At 61.6% G+C, this 17,360-nt stretch overlaps 1 protein-coding gene across 2 annotated transcripts; it reads left to right on the forward strand.

The window, feature by feature from the left end:
• The first annotated feature begins 1,296 nt into the window (after window positions 1–1,296).
• On the forward strand, window positions 1,297–17,295 carry LTBP3 (latent transforming growth factor beta binding protein 3). 2 transcript variants are annotated; one of them, XM_054570885.1, is made up of 28 exons: window positions 1,297–1,923; window positions 4,869–5,198; window positions 5,346–5,548; window positions 5,716–5,821; window positions 6,013–6,102; window positions 6,277–6,399; window positions 6,872–7,030; window positions 7,121–7,306; window positions 7,821–7,837; window positions 7,913–7,985; window positions 8,184–8,270; window positions 9,987–10,112; window positions 10,195–10,326; window positions 10,452–10,580; window positions 10,802–10,924; window positions 11,145–11,267; window positions 13,240–13,362; window positions 13,574–13,693; window positions 14,595–14,723; window positions 15,020–15,187; window positions 15,353–15,436; window positions 15,707–15,835; window positions 15,929–16,066; window positions 16,160–16,300; window positions 16,421–16,582; window positions 16,677–16,757; window positions 16,846–16,977; window positions 17,098–17,295. In XM_054570885.1, exons 1-28 carry the CDS (start codon window positions 1,593–1,595, stop codon window positions 17,247–17,249), a joined length of 3,897 nt encoding a protein of 1,298 aa, XP_054426860.1. In that variant the 5' UTR covers window positions 1,297–1,592; the 3' UTR covers window positions 17,250–17,295. The 2 variants fall into 2 exon arrangements, with proteins under 2 accessions (XP_054426860.1, XP_054426861.1); XM_054570886.1 differs by having other exon boundaries at window positions 6,875–7,030.
• The last annotated feature ends 65 nt before the right edge of the window (window positions 17,296–17,360 follow it).

The raw sequence follows: 17,360 nt of genomic DNA on the forward strand, positions 1-17,360 counted from the left end.
CCAAAGAAATCTACCATCAGAGTAAAAACCACAAGTTCCTTGCACAGGCGGACAAGTCCTGAACTCTCCATCCCTCAGTCGGCCTGTCAGGCCGGGCGCCCAACAAAATAGGGTTTGGTGCCACCTTGACTTAGCGGTGTCCTGCTCTGGACATGCCCTGGCCACACCCGCCCTCTGCTGAGCTCTGAGTCAGAGACTGAGTGCTGGGGTGTCCCGGCTGAGCCTCCCCCTCACGGCCCGCGCCCCAGGACGCCGTGGCTGTGGAGAACCTCCCTCTCAGGCTAGGGAACAGGCCTGGCTCCCCTCCAGCCTTGACCAAACTCGAAGCCTCTCCCAGCCCCTGCCAACCCCTGCCCTGGGGCCCTGCCTGGCCCCTCCCCAGGCCCCTGGGCCCTCAAGCAGCACCCCCCTCCTCCCGGCTGTTAGCCTGGGAAGGGGGCCAGGCCCTGAGCTCAGACCTTGGCGATTCCAGAGTGTCTGAGGCCCACAGCCAGCCCCGCCAGCCAGGCCAGACAAGGAGAGGGGGAAGGGGGGTGTACGGTGGGCACCAGGAAGCCATTTAGAGGGAGGGTTGGTAGGGAAACTGGGATTCCAGCTGCCTTCTTTCTCTCCTCTTCAGGGACCCCTCACTGAGGCCCTGGCCAAAGGGCAGCCCCCCTCAGCCCCTAGGCAAAGGAGAGTGGACCAGGACAGTTGGGAAGTGACTTCAGGGTGATAGGACCCTCACATGCGCAAAGGAGGCTGAGAAAAGGCTGAGGCCTGGGTTCCAATCCCACCTGGCCGCCCCTCCTTCGAGTGACTTAGGCGAGGCCCTTCCTCTGCTCCAAGCCTCGGTTTCCCGCTTTGATGGGGCGGGCAGAGGTCTAGGCTGGCCGCTCCGCCCCGCCCCGCCCGGAGGAATCTGGTGGCCCAGCCAGAGGGCCCAGGTGAGAGCCTTCTGGAAAGGGCCCAGGGCGAGGCGGCGGGTTCCGGCGGGGCGGGCATCTGGGGAGGGGACCGCCCCCAGCCTCCACCCGCTCGCACTCCCTCTCTCCTCCAGGCGGGAGCGGCGACGCTTTAAACAGAAAGAAAAAAAAAAAAAACAAAAAAAAACTGTCTCCCTGGCCGGAGGCCAGCGTCCCAGCCCCCTCGCCGCCGCCGCGCTGCAGCCAGGGAAAACAACTGCTCACTTCTCCCTGCGTCCTGCCCGCGCTCCCTGCTTCCCGACTGCCCGGGAGTCCAGCGCGGCCGGGGGAGGCGCGGAGCGGGCTGGCCGCCCGGCCTTCCTCCCCTCGCTCCTCCTCTCCGCCTCGACTTGCTCCGGCCTCCTCGCGCCTGCCTCCGTCTGGGGCCTTCGCAGGCCCCCCGTCCGGCTCGTGGCTGGGCTCCTTTCCGGGCGGTGGAAGTTTCAGGGCTTCGCACAGTCCAGCCTCCATCTCTTGGCCTCCCGTGCGCCCCCGCCCGCGCCTGCTGTCCCCTCCCTGCGTGCTTCCTCTGTCCCTTGCCCTCGCGGCCCTCTCTACCCTCTCCCGTGGCTCCCGGCTTGCTGCCCGCCTGAGGCGACGGGATCATAGCCCTCGTCCGGGCGCGCCCCCTGGGTCCTGAGGCCCCGGATGCCCGGGCCCCGAGGGGCTGCTGGCGGCCTGGCCCCTGAGATGCGCGGGGCGGGGGCGGCGGGGCTGCTGGCGCTGCTCCTGCTGCTGCTGCTGCTGCTGCTGGGCCCGGGCGGCGGGGCCGAGGGGGGGCCGGCGGGCGAGCGGGGCGCCGGCGGGGGCGGGGCGCTGGCCCGCGAGCGCTTCAAGGTGGTCTTTGCGCCGGTGATCTGCAAGCGGACCTGTCTCAAGGGCCAGTGTCGGGACAGTTGTCAGCAGGGCTCCAACATGACGCTCATCGGAGAGAACGGCCACAGCACCGACACGCTCACGGGCTCCGGCTTCCGCGTGGGTGAGGGCCAGAGGGCACCGGCTGGGGGAGCGGGGAAGGCCGGCACCAGGACACATGTGGGATACAAGGCGGAGTAGGCCACAAGACACTGGGGGCCAGGGGTACTGAGAGCCCGGCAGCGCTCTAAGGACCTGGGGCCTCATGGGCATCAAGGGGGTTAGGAGGCTGGAGTCCGGGGGCCAGACTTGGGAGGGCTGTGCGGCCGCCCTGACTTCCCAGCGCTGGGTTAGGGCCGAGAGGAAAGTCAGGTGTGGGGTAATGCAGGGGTCCTGGGGGACACTTGCCTCTAGGAAGGTGCTGGGCTCTGAGAGGGAGTGAGGGTCAGCACACAGGGGCTTTGAGGGATGTGAGCTGGGGGCAGGCAACCTCAGAGAAGGGGTAAATATTCCTTCAAGAAACAGAGTTGTTGGAAGAGAGGAAAAGTCTTTTGAAATGTTCAAAGCCAGGCCTGCCAGGGGTAGACACCTGCGTTCCCTGGGAGGAGGAGCTATAAGCAGGGCTGGGGGTGAAGGACTTAGTTACTGGCAAGGTCCCGGAGGGGAGGGGTGTCGAGACCCGGCAGATGGGGTGCAGGCCTGGAAGTAGGGGCTGGTTTGGGTCTTCAGTCCCTTCTTTTCCTGGTGTCCCATCTGTGCCACTATGGAGGTCATAAGCTCACAACAGCCCTGCTTCAGAGGCCCTCAGCCGCCCTGCCGACAAGTCCTTATGACTCCCTGATTCCGTCTGGAGCCCATCCCTTCCCCAGCATCTCCCTTCAAAGGGCCAGGCCTGGGGCTCAGCTCTCCTCCCCCAGGGCCCTGTGGGCCAGGCGGAGGGAGGTGTCCCAGCAGTAATTACCCTCCTGGACAGGGTAATTAGGCTGGGCCCAGGATGGCACCAGCAAAACAGCCCCTCTTACACATTCCTGCTCTCACAGACCCACTCACAGACCCAAGGAACCGACATGGTTCACAGTTCTCATGAGGTGCTCATGTGCTCATGGCGTACACTCAGGGGTGTGCGTGGGCTTTGGTGTGGCACGCTGTGATCAAGTACATGTTTGTATTGTCGTCTTGCGTGCACGTCTCCAGCAACTATGGGAGTGCCAATGTGAACCAGTGTTGCCGTCAGAATGAGCCGAGGAGTGTGTGTGAGAGACGAGATGGCTGTGTATGTGAGTGCATGTGGGCTGGACCTCCCAGGCCCCCCGGTCATCCTGCCGAGGCGGCTGTCTCCATCCGTGCTGCCCACATCCCCCAGGCTCGGCGCCCAGGCCACAGTGGGCGGGTGTCACTGGAAGGTCACCCTCACCGCTATGGGTGACTCATTGGAAGGCAGGAAGGAGAGGATCCTGCCTCCCCTGGCCCAGGACACACCTCTTTTGCCCTGAAAGTCCAAGAGGTGGGGCAGGCTGGGCTGGGCTGGGATGCTCTTAGCCAGGCCCTGATGGCCATGAGTGCGAGCTGACCCTCTGAACCCTTCAGGGGTCCAGGAGAGCAGGACCCCGCCTACCCTCCCGGAAGTTAAGGGCTGCCTGGGGCTCAGGGTCCCAAGGCTGGATGTCAGGTTGGGATATAAGTGTGTGTGACAGAAAGACAAAGGTTCCATCCTCTCAGTCACTCCATTCATTCCCCCGCACCTCCTCTGGAACCCGGAGCGGAGGCAGACCTAGCCCTGCCCTTCAAAGACCCTGTATTGCGTGGGAGACAGACATGACTACAATAACTGAGTCCAGGGCCAGGCAGAGCTGGAGCAGAGGGTGATAGACTCAGGAGAGGGGACAGGGGTGACACTGGAGGGTAAGATCTAGACATGCAGAGGTGGTGGACAGGGCTCTGAAGTGGAGGCAGTGGCATGAGTAAAGCTCCGGACACGGAGGCCGAGGAGGTGGCTGCTTGGTAGCGGGAGATGAGCCATGGGGCACAGGGAGCACATGGAGGGTGCAGAGGGGGTGGGCGGGAAGAAGGTCCGTCCCGGGCCATGGAGAGCTGTAAATGTCCCTGCAAGGACGCCAGCCATGAGCAGGGGTGTCTGTGCCAGGGCTTTCCTTGAGGTTGATTTGGCTGGAGAGAGTCAGAGAGCCAGGGAGGAGTCTGGGTGGCACGGCTGGAAGCGAGGGAGGGCAGAGGGCCTGGGGAGGAGGGACACGGCTCAGGAGCTGGCGCAGAGGCCACAGCTGGGCAGGGCGGAAGCAGGAGAGATGGAGCCTCCAGGCTCAGTTATGAGTGACCAAGGCAGGCAAGGGTCCCCGGTGCTCAGAGGAAGTGGGGAGGCAGGACGCTGATTTCTGACAGTGCTCCCTGGGTGGGGGCGCCCCAGAGAGGTCCCCAGAGCTGTGGTTACACCTGTGGGCATTGTTGGCGGTGGAGAGGCATGGGCCCTGAATGGCAAGGGAGAGGGAGGGAGAGGGGCGGGGAGAGCTGAGAGGGCTGAGGCCTGGATGGGGGGTGCAGGGCAATTTAGAAGAAGAGGAAGTGCCAGGTGAGGTCGCATTTCAGGAAAAGCCCGAGGAAAAGGCTGTTCCATTGCACCATTTGCTACTACTTATCAAATACCTTCTGTGTGCCAGCCACTGTGCCACGCATTTGTACAGGCATTAACTCATTTAATACACAGAACATCCCTAGAGATGAGGACACTGAGGCACAGGGAAGGGAAGTGAGTTCTCAGGGCCACACAGTTGGCACATGACCTCTTAGCTAAGATTCAAGTCCAAGACTGAAAGCTCCAGAAGCCAAGGTGGGTAGAAGGATGTTGGGGCACCTAGAGGGCAGCTTCTGTGTGTTTATGATGTGTTAGAAAAACCAGGCTCTCAAAGAGGACAGGGCCTGTGGGTGGCAAGGAAGTAGGAAGGACGGGGGGCGGGGGGGGGGTGGGAGACAGGATATAGGTGGGGGGGCAGGGCATGGGTGCTGGGTGCTGGGGCTGGGGATTGGCCAGAGTCCTAACCCGCCTCCCTTCCCCAGTGGTGTGCCCTCTGCCCTGCATGAATGGCGGCCAGTGCTCCTCCCGAAACCAGTGCCTGTGTCCTCCGGACTTCACGGGTCGCTTCTGCCAGGTGCCCGCTGGAGGAGCTGGCGGGGGCACTGGCGGCTCGGGCCCTGGAGTGAGCCGGGCCGGAGCCCTGTCCACTGGCGTGCTGCCACCCCTGGCTCCAGAGAGCGAGTCTGTGGCCAGCAAGCATGCCATCTACGCGGTCCAGGTGATCGCTGATCCGCCTGGGCCCGGGGAGGGGCCCCCTGCTCAGCATGCTGCCTTTCTGGTGCCCTTGGGGCCAGGACAGATCTCAGCAGAAGGTACCGGGCGACGACGGGCAAGCGGGGAGGCCAACGTGGGCGGGCGCTAGGGTGGCGGGACCCAGGCGGAGGCTAGCCCTGGAGGAGCTCCTCGCTGCCAGCCCGGCTGGCTGCGGGGCAGCCCTAAGGCCACCGTGCCGCCCCCAGTGCAGGCCCCGCCCCCCGTGGTGAACGTGCGCGTCCACCACCCGCCCGAGGCCTCGGTCCAAGTGCACCGCATCGAGGGCCTGAATGCCGAGGGCCCAGCCCCCTCCCAGCACCTGCTGCCGCACCCGAAGCCCCAGCACCCCCGGCCACCCACCCAGAAGCCCCTGGGCCGCTGCTTCCAGGACACGCTGCCCAAGCAGCCCGTGAGTGAACCGGCCCTGCCGTCTGTCAGGGTTGCCTGATCCCAACTGCTGGGGATTGTTCCAACTCCGGGGGTCTGAGGGCTGAGGAGGGAGGCAGAGAACTTCAGCAGGGAGGTGGGGCGGGGCGGGGGCGGGGCGCCGGTGACCCGGCCCATCTCCTCTCCTAGTGTGGCAGCAATCCCCTCCCCGGCCTCACCAAGCAGGAGGACTGCTGTGGAAGCATCGGTACGGCCTGGGGCCAGAGCAAGTGCCACAAGTGCCCCCAGCTGCAGTGTGAGTGTCTGGCCCAGGGATACCCCTCCTTGGGGGTGGACCGGCCCTCAGCCCTCCCAGCCTAGCGCAGCCTTTTTGAAACCCTGCCCACCAAACTCCTCTGCATCCCACTCCGCCTCGCTCCTGTGCCCTCCCCGCTCTCCCTGCAGGCCCTCAGTGCCCTCCCCTGCCACAAGCTCCTCTCCCTGCAGACACGGGGGTGCAGAAGCCAGGGCCTGTCCGTGAGGTGGGCGCTGACTGCCCTCAGGGCTACAAGAGACTCAACAGCACCCACTGCCAGGGTATGCCAGCCAGGGGACTCTGTGGGCTGGAGGGGCAGGCCAGGTGTCCCTGGGGGAGGTCCCAAGGTGTGCGGAAGGAGGGGGCGGGGCTGGGGCAGGACCCTGAGGTTCTTGGAGCAGCTTGCTGTCACCCTATGGCCCAGACTAGAGGGACCAAACTCCCACTTACCACAGACATCAATGAGTGCGCAATGCCGGGCGTGTGTCGCCATGGTGACTGCCTCAACAACCCCGGCTCCTATCGCTGCGTTTGCCCGCCTGGCCATAGCTTGGGCCCCTCCCGGACACAGTGCATTGGTGAGACTGGGGGCTTGGGCTCCTGGGAGGTCACAAGCCATGGGCTAGAGGGGTAAGGCTACAAGCAGCAGGGTCAGAGGTCAGAATGGGATCAAGAGCAGAAGGCAGGAAGAACAAGGCCCAGAGCAGTGGGGTCAACAGTCACATGAGATCTGGGGTTAGAGGTCACATGGGGTCAGGGACTATATGGAGTCAGGGTCATATGAAATCATGGACTTGATGGGTAGGAGGGATAAAGTCTAGAGCAGCTAGGATTGGGTCAATGGGGTCAGTGGTCACAGAGGTTTCAGGGGGTCACATGAGGTCAGAGTAACACGTTCAGGGGTCACATAAATTCAGGGTCATATGGGGTCCGGGGCTACGTGAGGATCAAGGGTTATATGGGCAGAGAGGCAAGGTCTGGAGCATCTGGGAAGAGGGGCGTGGGCAGTGTTCAGGCCCAGACGCCCGTGCTCATCCCTGGCCGCTGCAGCAGACAAGCCAGAGGAGAAGAGCCTGTGCTTCCGCCTGGTGAGCCCCGAGCACCAGTGCCAGCACCCGCTGAACACGCGCCTCACCCGCCAGCTCTGCTGCTGCAGCGTCGGCAAGGCCTGGGGTGCGAGGTGCCAGCGCTGCCCAGCTGATGGCACGGGTGAGCCCTGGGCACGTGGGTCCAGGGGGCTGGCCGGCTACGCGCCTGTCGGGGAAGCACTCACTTCTCTGCCTCTTGCTCTGGCCACAGCCGCCTTCAAGGAGATCTGTCCAGCCGGAAAGGGCTACCACATCCTCACTTCCCACCAGACGCTCACCATTCAGGGCGAAAGTGACTTTTCCCTTTTCCTGCACCCTGACGGGCCACCCAAGCCCCAGCAGCTGCCTGAGAGCCCCAGCCGGGGGCCACCGCCTGAGAACACAGAGGAAGAGAGAGGTCTGGCCTGAACCCTTCCATTCTCTGACACATGCTGAACCTAATCTCTAACCCCAGTCCCTGTCCTAACCACTGACCCCCAGAGCTGACCCTCTCACCCTAACCAAGATTATAACCCCAGGGTTTAACCTTGGAGCGATGGGATCTGACCATCTACTGCCCTCCAGATCTGTCCTCTGACCCCGGAACTGCTTTGATTTCCAGATCGGGGCATTGATTCGGCCCAAATGCTGGCCTTAGATCTGACCTTCCAACCCCTGACCCAGGGATCTGACCCTAGCTATAACCTCCTAAGCCCTGTTCTACAACTCAAGGGCCTTGACCAAACATACCTGTTCCCCTGACCCATGATGCAAACACTCCCTGACCCCAGGATTTAACCCTTGACACTTGACCTGGAGGCATGATGGTTGAACCCTCAGCGACCCTAACCACAAATACCCAACTGCTGATCCCAGATTTGGCTCCCTTCTCCCAGCCCAACACTTAATGGTGCCAAACTCTTCCCTTGTAGGGGTGAGCACTGACTCCGTGAGTAGGAGAGCCCAGGAGGGAGGGACGGGGAGGAGAGAAGACACAGAGGGCTCACGCCGCTCTCCCCTGCAGCCAGCGGTTGAGGAGCAGTCAGCTCAGCAGAGCCACCCGGCCGCTACCACGCCTCCGGCCAGGCCCTACCCCGGTGAGATGGGCGCTGCAGGGACGAGGCCTCAAGGGCTGTCACTGCTGGGGGAAGCTCACAGCGTAGACACAGGGGGCAGCAAAGCAGGGCGTGCAGCTCCCAGCCGATGGCCTTCGATGGCCTTCGGAGAGGGGGGCCGCTGGCTCCCTGCCCTCCTCATACCCTGATGCCCTGATGGGTGTGCTCTGCTGCCCCCAGAGCTGATCTCCCGGCCCTCGCCCTCCACCGTGCGCTGGTTCCTGCCGGACTTGCCCCCCTTAGAGATCGCCCCTACTCAGGTCACAGGTAAGGTCTGCCCACCTCGGCCACATCCTGGGTAAACCATGCCCCCTGGCTTAATTTGCCTCCCTTCCTACCTACCCCCAATTATGCTGGAGCTATAAACACTTACCAGGGCTTACTGTGTACCAGGCTCTGGGGACCCCTCCATGTGCAGCAAGAGACCCCGCCCCAGCCTCAGATAATATGGGATTATGGTGGTCAGCCCAGTCTGAAAGCATTTATTCCTTCAGTCATTCAACAAATATTTATTGAGCACCTACTATGTGCCAGGCACTGTTTAGGTGCTGGGATACAGTAGGAGATAAAACAGACCAAAATTCCCATCCTTGCAGAGTAGGCAGACAACAAACAGATTACTGAGTAAATTTGTGAAAAAAAATAGAGAAGAAAGGAAATCTGGGGGCTGTGATGGTATGTGGGATGGCGATGGGAGAAGCCTTCCTGAGCAGAGCTTGGAAGTTTGCTAGGAATTAAAGAGGAAAAGGCTGGCGAAAAAACATTCAAGGGAAGTTAAGTTGGGGCAAAGCAATGGAAACATGAAACTGCTGGGGAGGGAGAAACCACACAGAGATCAGTGTTTCCAAGCCAGGGCAGGGCCGGCACATGGAGCCTTGTTAAGAGGCTTGGGTTTGATTCCAAAGGCTGTGGGAAGCGTCTGCAGGGTTTGGGGCATCATAATTGCTAGCTATGGCTGAGCGATCGCCCTGCACCAGGCACTGGCTGAAGACTTCTACATACTAAGTATCCTCTAGCCTCTCATACTCTGTCAAGTGGGCGCCGTTGGCCTCGTTTTCCATTGAGAAAACTGAGGCTCAGAGAGGTTCAGTCACTTGCCCCAGGTCACACAGCTGAGCTAGATTCAAGCCCATGTCTTCTTGAACTACAGAGCCACAAGGGAGCTGCCAGCCTGACTGAAACCCAGAGGCTAGATTTGCTCCTGGGGTGGGAGCTTGAGTGGAAGATGCCTGCCCTGGAGGCGTGCACAGGCTAGGACAACCCGAAGGCGCGGGAGCTGTGGGAATATGGAGGAAGAGGCCCCAGGGGAGGCTTCTCAGAGGGAGGGTGTTGAGAACGCCTAGAGAGAGGCACTCCAGGCAAAGAGAACAGCCTGCAAAAGCCCACTGGCCAGGTGTGTTTGGGGTGGGGCAGAGCTCAGCATCAGGGCCTGGGCTGCAGGGCGTTGGGGTGGCGGGATGCAGGTGGCCGGGGAGGGGCAAAAGGAGGGGGAGGTGGGAGATGGGAAGGCCTGGGCCTAGTGACAAAGAGGGTGAAGCCAGCCAGGGCTCCCAGGAAACCAGCTCCTGCCTGCCTTGGGAGGGGGAGGAAATCAGTCATTAAGGGTGGGGGGACTCAGGTCCATGAGGCAAGGGGGGTTCAGCGTCACTGGGCCAGAGGATATTGCTGTGACTGAGGCTGTGGGGTTTAAAATATTGAGGTGACTGGGGTCAGGGTAGAGTGAGTGGGGATAGAATATCAAAGGTCCTGGAATTAAGGAAAAAGGATATCAGGGACCTAGGGTCATTGTTTGGGGTTATCTGGGATGGAGGTGCAGGAAATACTAGGACTGGAACGTGAGTGTACAGGGACCTGAGGTCACGGTGTGACCCGGCTCAGGTAACAGAATCTTTAGGAGTGGTGTATCGAGGTCCGCAAGGGGGCGTGGCAGAAAGATTGCCCCCAGCTGGACCCCCGCCCTGCCCCCGCCCTCCCTGTCCGCAGAGACGGATGAGTGCCGACTGAACCAGAACATCTGCGGCCACGGAGAATGCGTCCAGGGCCCCTCTGGCTACTCCTGCCATTGCAACCCAGGATACCGGTCACACCCGCAGAACCACTACTGCGTGGGTGAGCGGGGCGGGTGGGTGGCCCGGGGTCGGCTCTGGCTCCCGACATCCTTTTGATGACTCTGCCGGCGCGTCCTTCTCAGACGTGAACGAGTGCGAAGCGGAGCCCTGCGGCACCGGCAGGGGCACCTGCATGAACACCGGCGGCTCCTACAACTGTCACTGCAACCGCGGCTACCGCCTGCACGTAGGCGCCGGGGGGCGCTCGTGCGTGGGTGAGCAAGGCCGGGGCGGGGAAGGCGCCGCGGTTGGGGCGAGGTGGGGGGCTCTCCTCCAGACCTTCGCGGAAGCCCCTCCGCCTCCCATTGCACTCCGCTCGCGCCCCCTTCCCTCCGCTCAGATCTGAATGAATGCGCCAAGCCCCATCTGTGCGGCGACGGTGGCTTCTGCATCAACTTCCCCGGTCACTACAAGTGCAACTGCTATCCTGGCTACCGACTCAAAGCCTCCCGACCGCCTGTGTGCGAAGGTGGGGGAGACCCCATCCAGACGACCGGGGTCCTCAACTGTCCCTCGACCTGGGGTGGGGGCGGGGGACCTGAACTGTCTCTGCCTAGCTCAGGGCCTCCCAGGTTAGGGTTCAGGATCACAGACGGGCCGGTTCGCCTTGTTTATCTGTGATGGAGGGAGGACCCTGAGCGCCTGGCAGGCCACGTTGTTCCCAAACGGATCCTTCTCCCTCCCGCGCAGATATCGATGAGTGCCGAGATCCCAGCTCCTGTCCGGACGGCAAATGCGAAAACAAACCCGGGAGCTTCAAATGCATCCCCTGCCAGCCTGGCTACCGTAGCCAGGGGGGCGGGGCCTGTCGCGGTGAGGGCGGGATCCGGGTCGCCGGTAGGGTAGAGGGCGGGACTTCGAAGGTAAATTGGAGGGACTCGTTGCTGAGCTGCCCCTCAGAGGGGACCGAGTCGGCTCCGGGGAGGGGTGGGGGTAGGGATAGTGGCGGTGAGAGTCCTCGAAGGCGGGACCCTCACGCCCGCAGAGTGGCCGCGCAGCGGGGCGGAGTCGGAGACAAGTGTTTTCGCCGCAGACGTGAACGAATGCGCCGAGGGCAGCCCCTGCTCGCCCGGCTGGTGCGAGAACCTCCCAGGCTCCTTCCGCTGCACGTGCGCCCAGGGCTACGCGCCCGCCCCCGACGGCCGCAGTTGCCTGGGTGAGAGCTACAGCCCTCCCCCGCAACACCTCCTGCCACCCATTCCCGCACCGAGGCTGGGCCTGGGTCACCTGGTCTCTCAGACGGAAGGGCAGGAAGTAGCTAATTTGCCAGTCCCGTTCACTGATCTGTTGACTCATTTTCTCAGAGAACCTGGCAGAATTTCCACGTAGGAAGCGTCTTAGGAAGCAAGGCTTGAACTTTGGCTTGAAAAGCACATTACTTAAATTTGAAGAAGAAAAAAAAAGATAAAAGAATGGAGGAGGGTATTTGTAGACCCCGTTGCACTAATGTTTGTTATGCACCAAGAAGCCAGTTCGGGACGGATGGGGGCTTCCAGAAAGTGGGGAACAGGAGACAGGGACAGTAGGGCACAGGGCTGTGGGCCTGGAAGGAGTTGGGTGCTCCTGGGAGACACCAGCGGGGATTGAGGCGGGGCGCGGGCGACGGACACACACCTAAATTGTCTTAAAAGATCAATAGGAATTAGCCAAGCAAAGAAAGGCAAGAGAGAACAGGACGCCAGGCAGAGGGACTTAGGGGTGTAAAACAGCACAGAGTGCGCAGGGGCTGTAAGGTACAAGCCGGGGATGCAGGCCAAGGCTGGCTGGGGAGGGGCCGGTCCCCGTCCCTTGAACTCCCCGCATGTCCCCAAGGTAGAGCTCCATCCTGAGGTAAGAGGCACCTGAAGCATTTTAAGGGGAATCATTCGGCGATTCGCTAGTTGCTTCAGAAAGTTCCCTGCCAAGTTTGGAGAGTGGCTGGGAGTCTGTGTGGAGAGACTTAGGACAGAGATGCTGGTAGCTGTGATGAGAGTAGCGGACTTAGGGTGGTCATGAGATGATGGGACATTAGAGAAATATTAGAGCGAATTCCTGGGCTTGCTAACTCGATGTCCAGGTGAGGGAGAGAAGGGAGTGAGGGGCCCTCCAGATTTCTGGTTTGGGCGACTCAGTGGACGGTGCTCCTCACTGGGATAGGGTCCCCAGAAGTGGGGCCTAATTGATACGGAAGCAGCTAAGTTTCATGTTGGACAAGTTGAGTGAGTCGTCCCTCTCAGCTGGAGGTGCCAGCAGAGCGTGGGCCACCCCGGTTGGAAACCTTGGGCCAGACGTACCCGCCTGGAACTGTGGACTGTGGGGCTGTGGAACTTTGGGGAGGACCTGCTCAGCCAAGGAGAGTGGGTCCAGTAAGGGGAGCCTTGGCAGAGTCTTGGGGACACTGCCACATTAGGGGCAGGCAGGGGAATAGGAGCGGAAGGTGGGGGGAGGGCCCAGGGAGCACCAGCTGAGAAGGGGGAGGGGCGGCTTCCAGGGCAGAGGAGGATAAGCTAAAGGCAATAGAGAGTTTCTTGTAAACTTACTTACTGGTGACATAATAAAGTCCCTGGCAGCCTAGGCAGAGGCTTCTGTGGCATGGTGAGGGGCCAGGAGATGCAGGAGGCACATGAGGAAGAGCGAGAGCTGGGTGGGGGTTAGGGCTATAGGCTGAGGCGGAAACGCCAGGAAGGTGGCCAGGGGACAACGGAGGCAGCTGGGAGAGGAGCCATGGATCGGAGAAGGGGCATCTCTTGCTCTAGTGGGAGCAAGAGGGGATGGATGTAGATAATGGTTGTCAGGAGGTTCAAGGAGATTACCCTTAGTTCTCTCACTAGACAGTAAAGGAAGCCCAGGGCAGTGTGGGAAGAGGGGAGGCGGGACGGTGCCTCTTGTTTGGTGAGGATGAATGAGGGGGAGGCCTGAGCTTTTTGGAATCAGAAACAAGCCAGGGTCCCTGGCAGCACATGACCTGGTCACCAGGGCACAGCGGGCCACACAGGAGTGGGGTGAGGGCCTCGTGCTTCTCTTGAGCTCTACTGGCCTCAGCTCTTGTGCTCCAGGCCATGGGCGGGAGTAGGGGAAGGGCAGCAGAGGCCTGAGACTGCCCCCCCCCCGCCCCGTCCTGGCCCTGTGATACCCCCTGTGCCCTGCAGATGTGGATGAGTGTGAGGCCGGGGACGCGTGTGACAATGGCATCTGCACCAACACGCCAGGCTCCTTTCAGTGTCAGTGCCTTTCTGGCTACCATCTGTCGAGGGACCGGAGCCGCTGTGAGGGTAAGGGGGGCTAAAGCTGAGGGGCTGGCCTGTTCTCCCCACCCCAGAACCGCCTGGCCTGGGCCCCACGCCCAGGAGCAGCCTGTAAACAAGCCGGGCGCTCTGGTACCCAGCCCCCAACCCCGCCTCGGGCTCTGCAGGCAGCCTCGGCAGCCTCGGGCTGTGCAAGGGGTCGGCCCCTGAGTTTCTCTACCTCTTTGATCCTCTGCAGACATTGATGAGTGTGACTTCCCTGCAGCCTGCATTGGGGGTGACTGCATTAACACCAATGGCTCCTACCGCTGTCTCTGTCCCCAGGGGCACCGCCTGGTAGGCGGCAGGAAGTGTCAAGGTATGCCGGGATTGGGTGTGAGCTCCTGAGGTGGAATGGCAGGGAGCAGTAATCTTTCCATCTGTCCATCCACTCAGTCATCCTTCCACTCTTACTTAGAATAACAGTAGCAGTGACAGTGATTGCATGGTGCCTACTATGTGCCAGTTCACCCTTACACGTATTCATCTAGCAAGAGTTTACTGAGAAGCTACTATTTGCCAGGTGCTGTCCTAGGCATTGAGCGTTGAGCGATGGCCCTGGCTCCCAGCCAGGGAAGGCTGATATATAAACTGATTCTTAGAGTTGAGGGTGTGGAATGCCGTATGCGGTCTGCACTAGTGATTAATTGTGACAGAGAGGCAACAGTTGAATGGGAATGTGAAGCGTAACTAGGATCCCCTCAAGCATAGATATGTGCCCGCAGCAGAGAGAAGCACAGGATGGGGTTCTGGGCCCGAAGAACAGTCCTGGCAAAGCCCAGACCTGGAAGAGGCTCGTCTTGTTCTAGGAGAGAGCAAACACCCGTCCCCTAGACACAGAGCAGAAGATGCTAGTGGTTTCAAGTAAAGGGTGCTGAGACTTAAAGATCCTGGGAGATCTGAATGAAAAGTTCTCCAATGCTGAGCTGAGAGTTAGGAGTTCATTCTGTTGTCAGCGGGAGCCATTGGAGGTTTTCCGAATAGTGTAGTGAATGTGGACTGACTGTCCGCTCACGGTAACTGCAGATCCGCTTCCGGGGTTCATTAGGTGCACCTGCATTCATGGAGCTGCCCTCATGCAGACAGACAGGAGAGGACTTCCTGCTGCGTGTGCTTTGAAATTTGGGTTCTGAGTTTGCGTGAGGCCCTTGAGGCGCACGCCCAGGAAAGAGGGTTTCCCCCTGAGCACCTCTTCCTGTCCCTCCTCCCCCTCCCCCAAGACATCGATGAGTGCAGCCAGGACCCGGGCCTGTGCCTTCCCCACGGGGCCTGTGAGAACCTGCAGGGCTCCTACGTCTGCGTCTGCGACGAGGGCTTCACGCCCACCCAGGACCAGCACGGCTGCGAGGGTGAGTGCCTCCCAGCTCCCTTCTCTGACCAGAGGACCCCCCTGAGCTGCCGCTGGGGCTCAGAGGTATATCCTGGTCCCACCCTCTGGAATTTGGGGAACAGGAAGAAATCTCTTGCCTGTAAGAGTTCAGAGGGGCCGGACCTGGCAGGAGGGCTCTGAATACCAGTTTGAGGCTGGAGCTTGGCTCTCATGGGGCGGCTCTGGGGAGCCAGGGAACGCAGGGGAGCAGAGCGATGAGGCTGGTGGGCAGGGAGATACAGTCCGCAGGACCCTGAGCTGCCCTTCTCTCCTCAGAGGTGGAGCAGCCCCATCACAAGAAGGAGTGCTACCTTAACTTTGATGACACGGTGTTCTGCGACAGTGTACTGGCCACCAACGTCACCCAGCAAGAGTGCTGCTGCTCGCTGGGGGCTGGCTGGGGAGACCACTGTGAGATCTACCCCTGCCCAGTCTATAGCTCAGGTCAGGAGCCGGCAGGTCCTTTCCCTTCCCAGAGCCTCAGTTTGGATTGGGGGAACGGCCCCTCCCTGGGTAGGTGGGAAATGAAGGGGGAAATGTTGGCCCTGGGCCAACGGCCAGCCTGCGCATGCTCGGTCCTGCCTCTTACCTTCCCGTCTCATCTCGCAGCTGAGTTCCACAGCCTCTGCCCCGATGGGAAGGGCTACACCCAGGACAACAGCATTGTCAACTATGGCATCCCAGCCCATCGTGGTAAGCCCTGACACAGTTCCGTCCACCAAAGTTTGGACAGTCGCCCGCCCCTGCTGGTGCGTGCTTGGTCAGTTGGGAGAGCTGGGGTGAGCCCCAACCACCCCGCTAACATCTGCCTTGCTGCTCTACCAAGACCCGCCCTCATCACGCACCTTACTGTCCAGAAAAGTCTCTACCACTGAGTGTGCTCTGCTCCCGTGGTGGGCCTTGCCAGCCTCAGTGGCCCCACAGGTGGAGGCTGCTGGGCACACACAGCTTGTTACTCCACAGACATCGACGAGTGCATATTGTTCGGGGCAGAGATCTGCAAGGAGGGCAAGTGTGTGAATACACAGCCTGGCTACGAGTGCTATTGCAAGCAAGGCTTCTACTACGACGGGAACCTGCTGGAGTGCGTGGGTGAGTGCAGGCAGCCCAGTGGCCATGGGAAAGAGGCCAGGAGACCCGGCAACGACAGGCTGGCCGCTACCACTTGCGTTTTCCTCCCTGCAGACGTAGACGAGTGCTTGGATGAGTCCAACTGCCGGAATGGAGTGTGTGAGAACACACGCGGCGGCTACCGCTGCGCCTGCACACCCCCAGCCGAGTACAGCCCCACGCAGCGACAGTGTCTGAGCCCGGAGGAGATGGGTGAGGCCCGAGCCTGCTGGCTGGGGAAATAGGAGGAAGGTGCAGGCCCTGGATAGGCTGTGACCACCCCCCCCATCCCCTCGCTGCCTATAGATGTGGATGAGTGCCAGGACCCCACAACCTGCCGCCCTGGCCGCTGTATCAACCTGCCTGGCTCCTACCGCTGCGAGTGTCGTCCACCCTGGGTGCCTGGGCCCTCAGGCCGAGACTGCCAGCTCCCCGACAGCCCGGCTGGTGAGGGCGAGGGGTTGTCCCAGGCAGACTCTAGGGTCCTGTCTGCCGTGTCAAACCCTGGGGTGCAGGTGGGCCATCCTTGCTTCTGGCTTCTCCCTGACGCCTGGTCCCCTTCCGCAGACCGTGCCCCGGAGCGGCGGGACGTGTGCTGGACCCAGCGTGGAGAGGACGGCATGTGTGCGGGCGCCCTGCCTGGGCCTGCCCTCACCTTCGATGACTGCTGCTGTCGCCAGGGCCGTGGTTGGGGTGCCCAGTGCCGCCCGTGCCCGCCACGCGGCGCTGGTGAGCCGTCCAGGGAAGGGTTGAACCAGAGGAGGAGTAGGGGGTCGGGAGCTGAGTTGCGCCAACCACGCTGACCACTGACTGCCTTTCCCAGGATCCCAGTGCCCAACATCACAGAGCGAGAGCAATTCCTTCTGGGACGCGAGCCCCCTACTGCTGGGGAAACAGCCGCGAGGTGAGAGTAGCAGAGGGGACAGAGGCGGGGTCACAGCCATCGCTGGGGGCAGTGTTGACATATCTGTTCTGCCGGCTGGCCGGCGCAGAAGAGGACAGCTCAGAGGAAGATTCGGACGAGTGCCGCTGCGTAAGCGGCCGCTGCGTGCCACGGCCCGGCGGAGCCGTGTGCGAGTGTCCGGGTGGCTTCCAGCTTGATGCCTCCAGAGCACGCTGCGTAGGTAAGCCAGGTGGAGGAGGCGGGGCCAGAGGCTGGAGGGCGGGGCCCCAGACCAGAAGTTAAGGGGGCTGCACAGCTCCGGCGCACTCGTGAAGTCCTCCCCTGTTCCCTCCACCTCTAGACGTCGACGAGTGCCGAGAGCTGAACCAGCGCGGACTGCTGTGCAAGAGTGAGCGCTGCGTGAACACTAACGGTTCCTTTCGCTGTGTCTGCAAAGCTGGCTTCGTGCGCAGCCGCCCACACGGGGCCTGCGTGCCCCAGCGCCGCCGCTGACACCACCTTCGGCCTGGACCTCGGCGATTACCGAGTGGTTTCCGCCCGACACTGGGGCGAACTAAGCCTCTAGCTTCTGCCTGGACTCTAGGGCTTAGACCCAGGGACCCT

This window comes from Pteronotus mesoamericanus, unplaced genomic scaffold (genome assembly GCF_021234165.1).
Source record: "Pteronotus mesoamericanus isolate MK-2021 breed Mesoamerican mustached bat unplaced genomic scaffold, CSHL_Meso_final contig_214, whole genome shotgun sequence".
NCBI classification, from domain to species: domain Eukaryota; kingdom Metazoa; phylum Chordata; class Mammalia; order Chiroptera; family Mormoopidae; genus Pteronotus; species Pteronotus mesoamericanus.

Bases quoted from the DNA above. Each gene is read 5' to 3' on its own strand.
- LTBP3 (XM_054570885.1), top strand. From the start codon at position 1,593: ATGCCCGGGCCCCGAGGGGCTGCTGGCGGCCTGGCCCCTGAGATGCGC. The intron at 15,836-15,928 runs GTGAGTGCAGGC...TCCTCCCTGCAG, and splicing joins GAACCTGCTGGAGTGCGTGG to ACGTAGACGAGTGCTTGGAT. The intron at 16,583-16,676 runs GTGAGCCGTCCA...TGCCTTTCCCAG, and splicing joins GTGCCCGCCACGCGGCGCTG to GATCCCAGTGCCCAACATCA.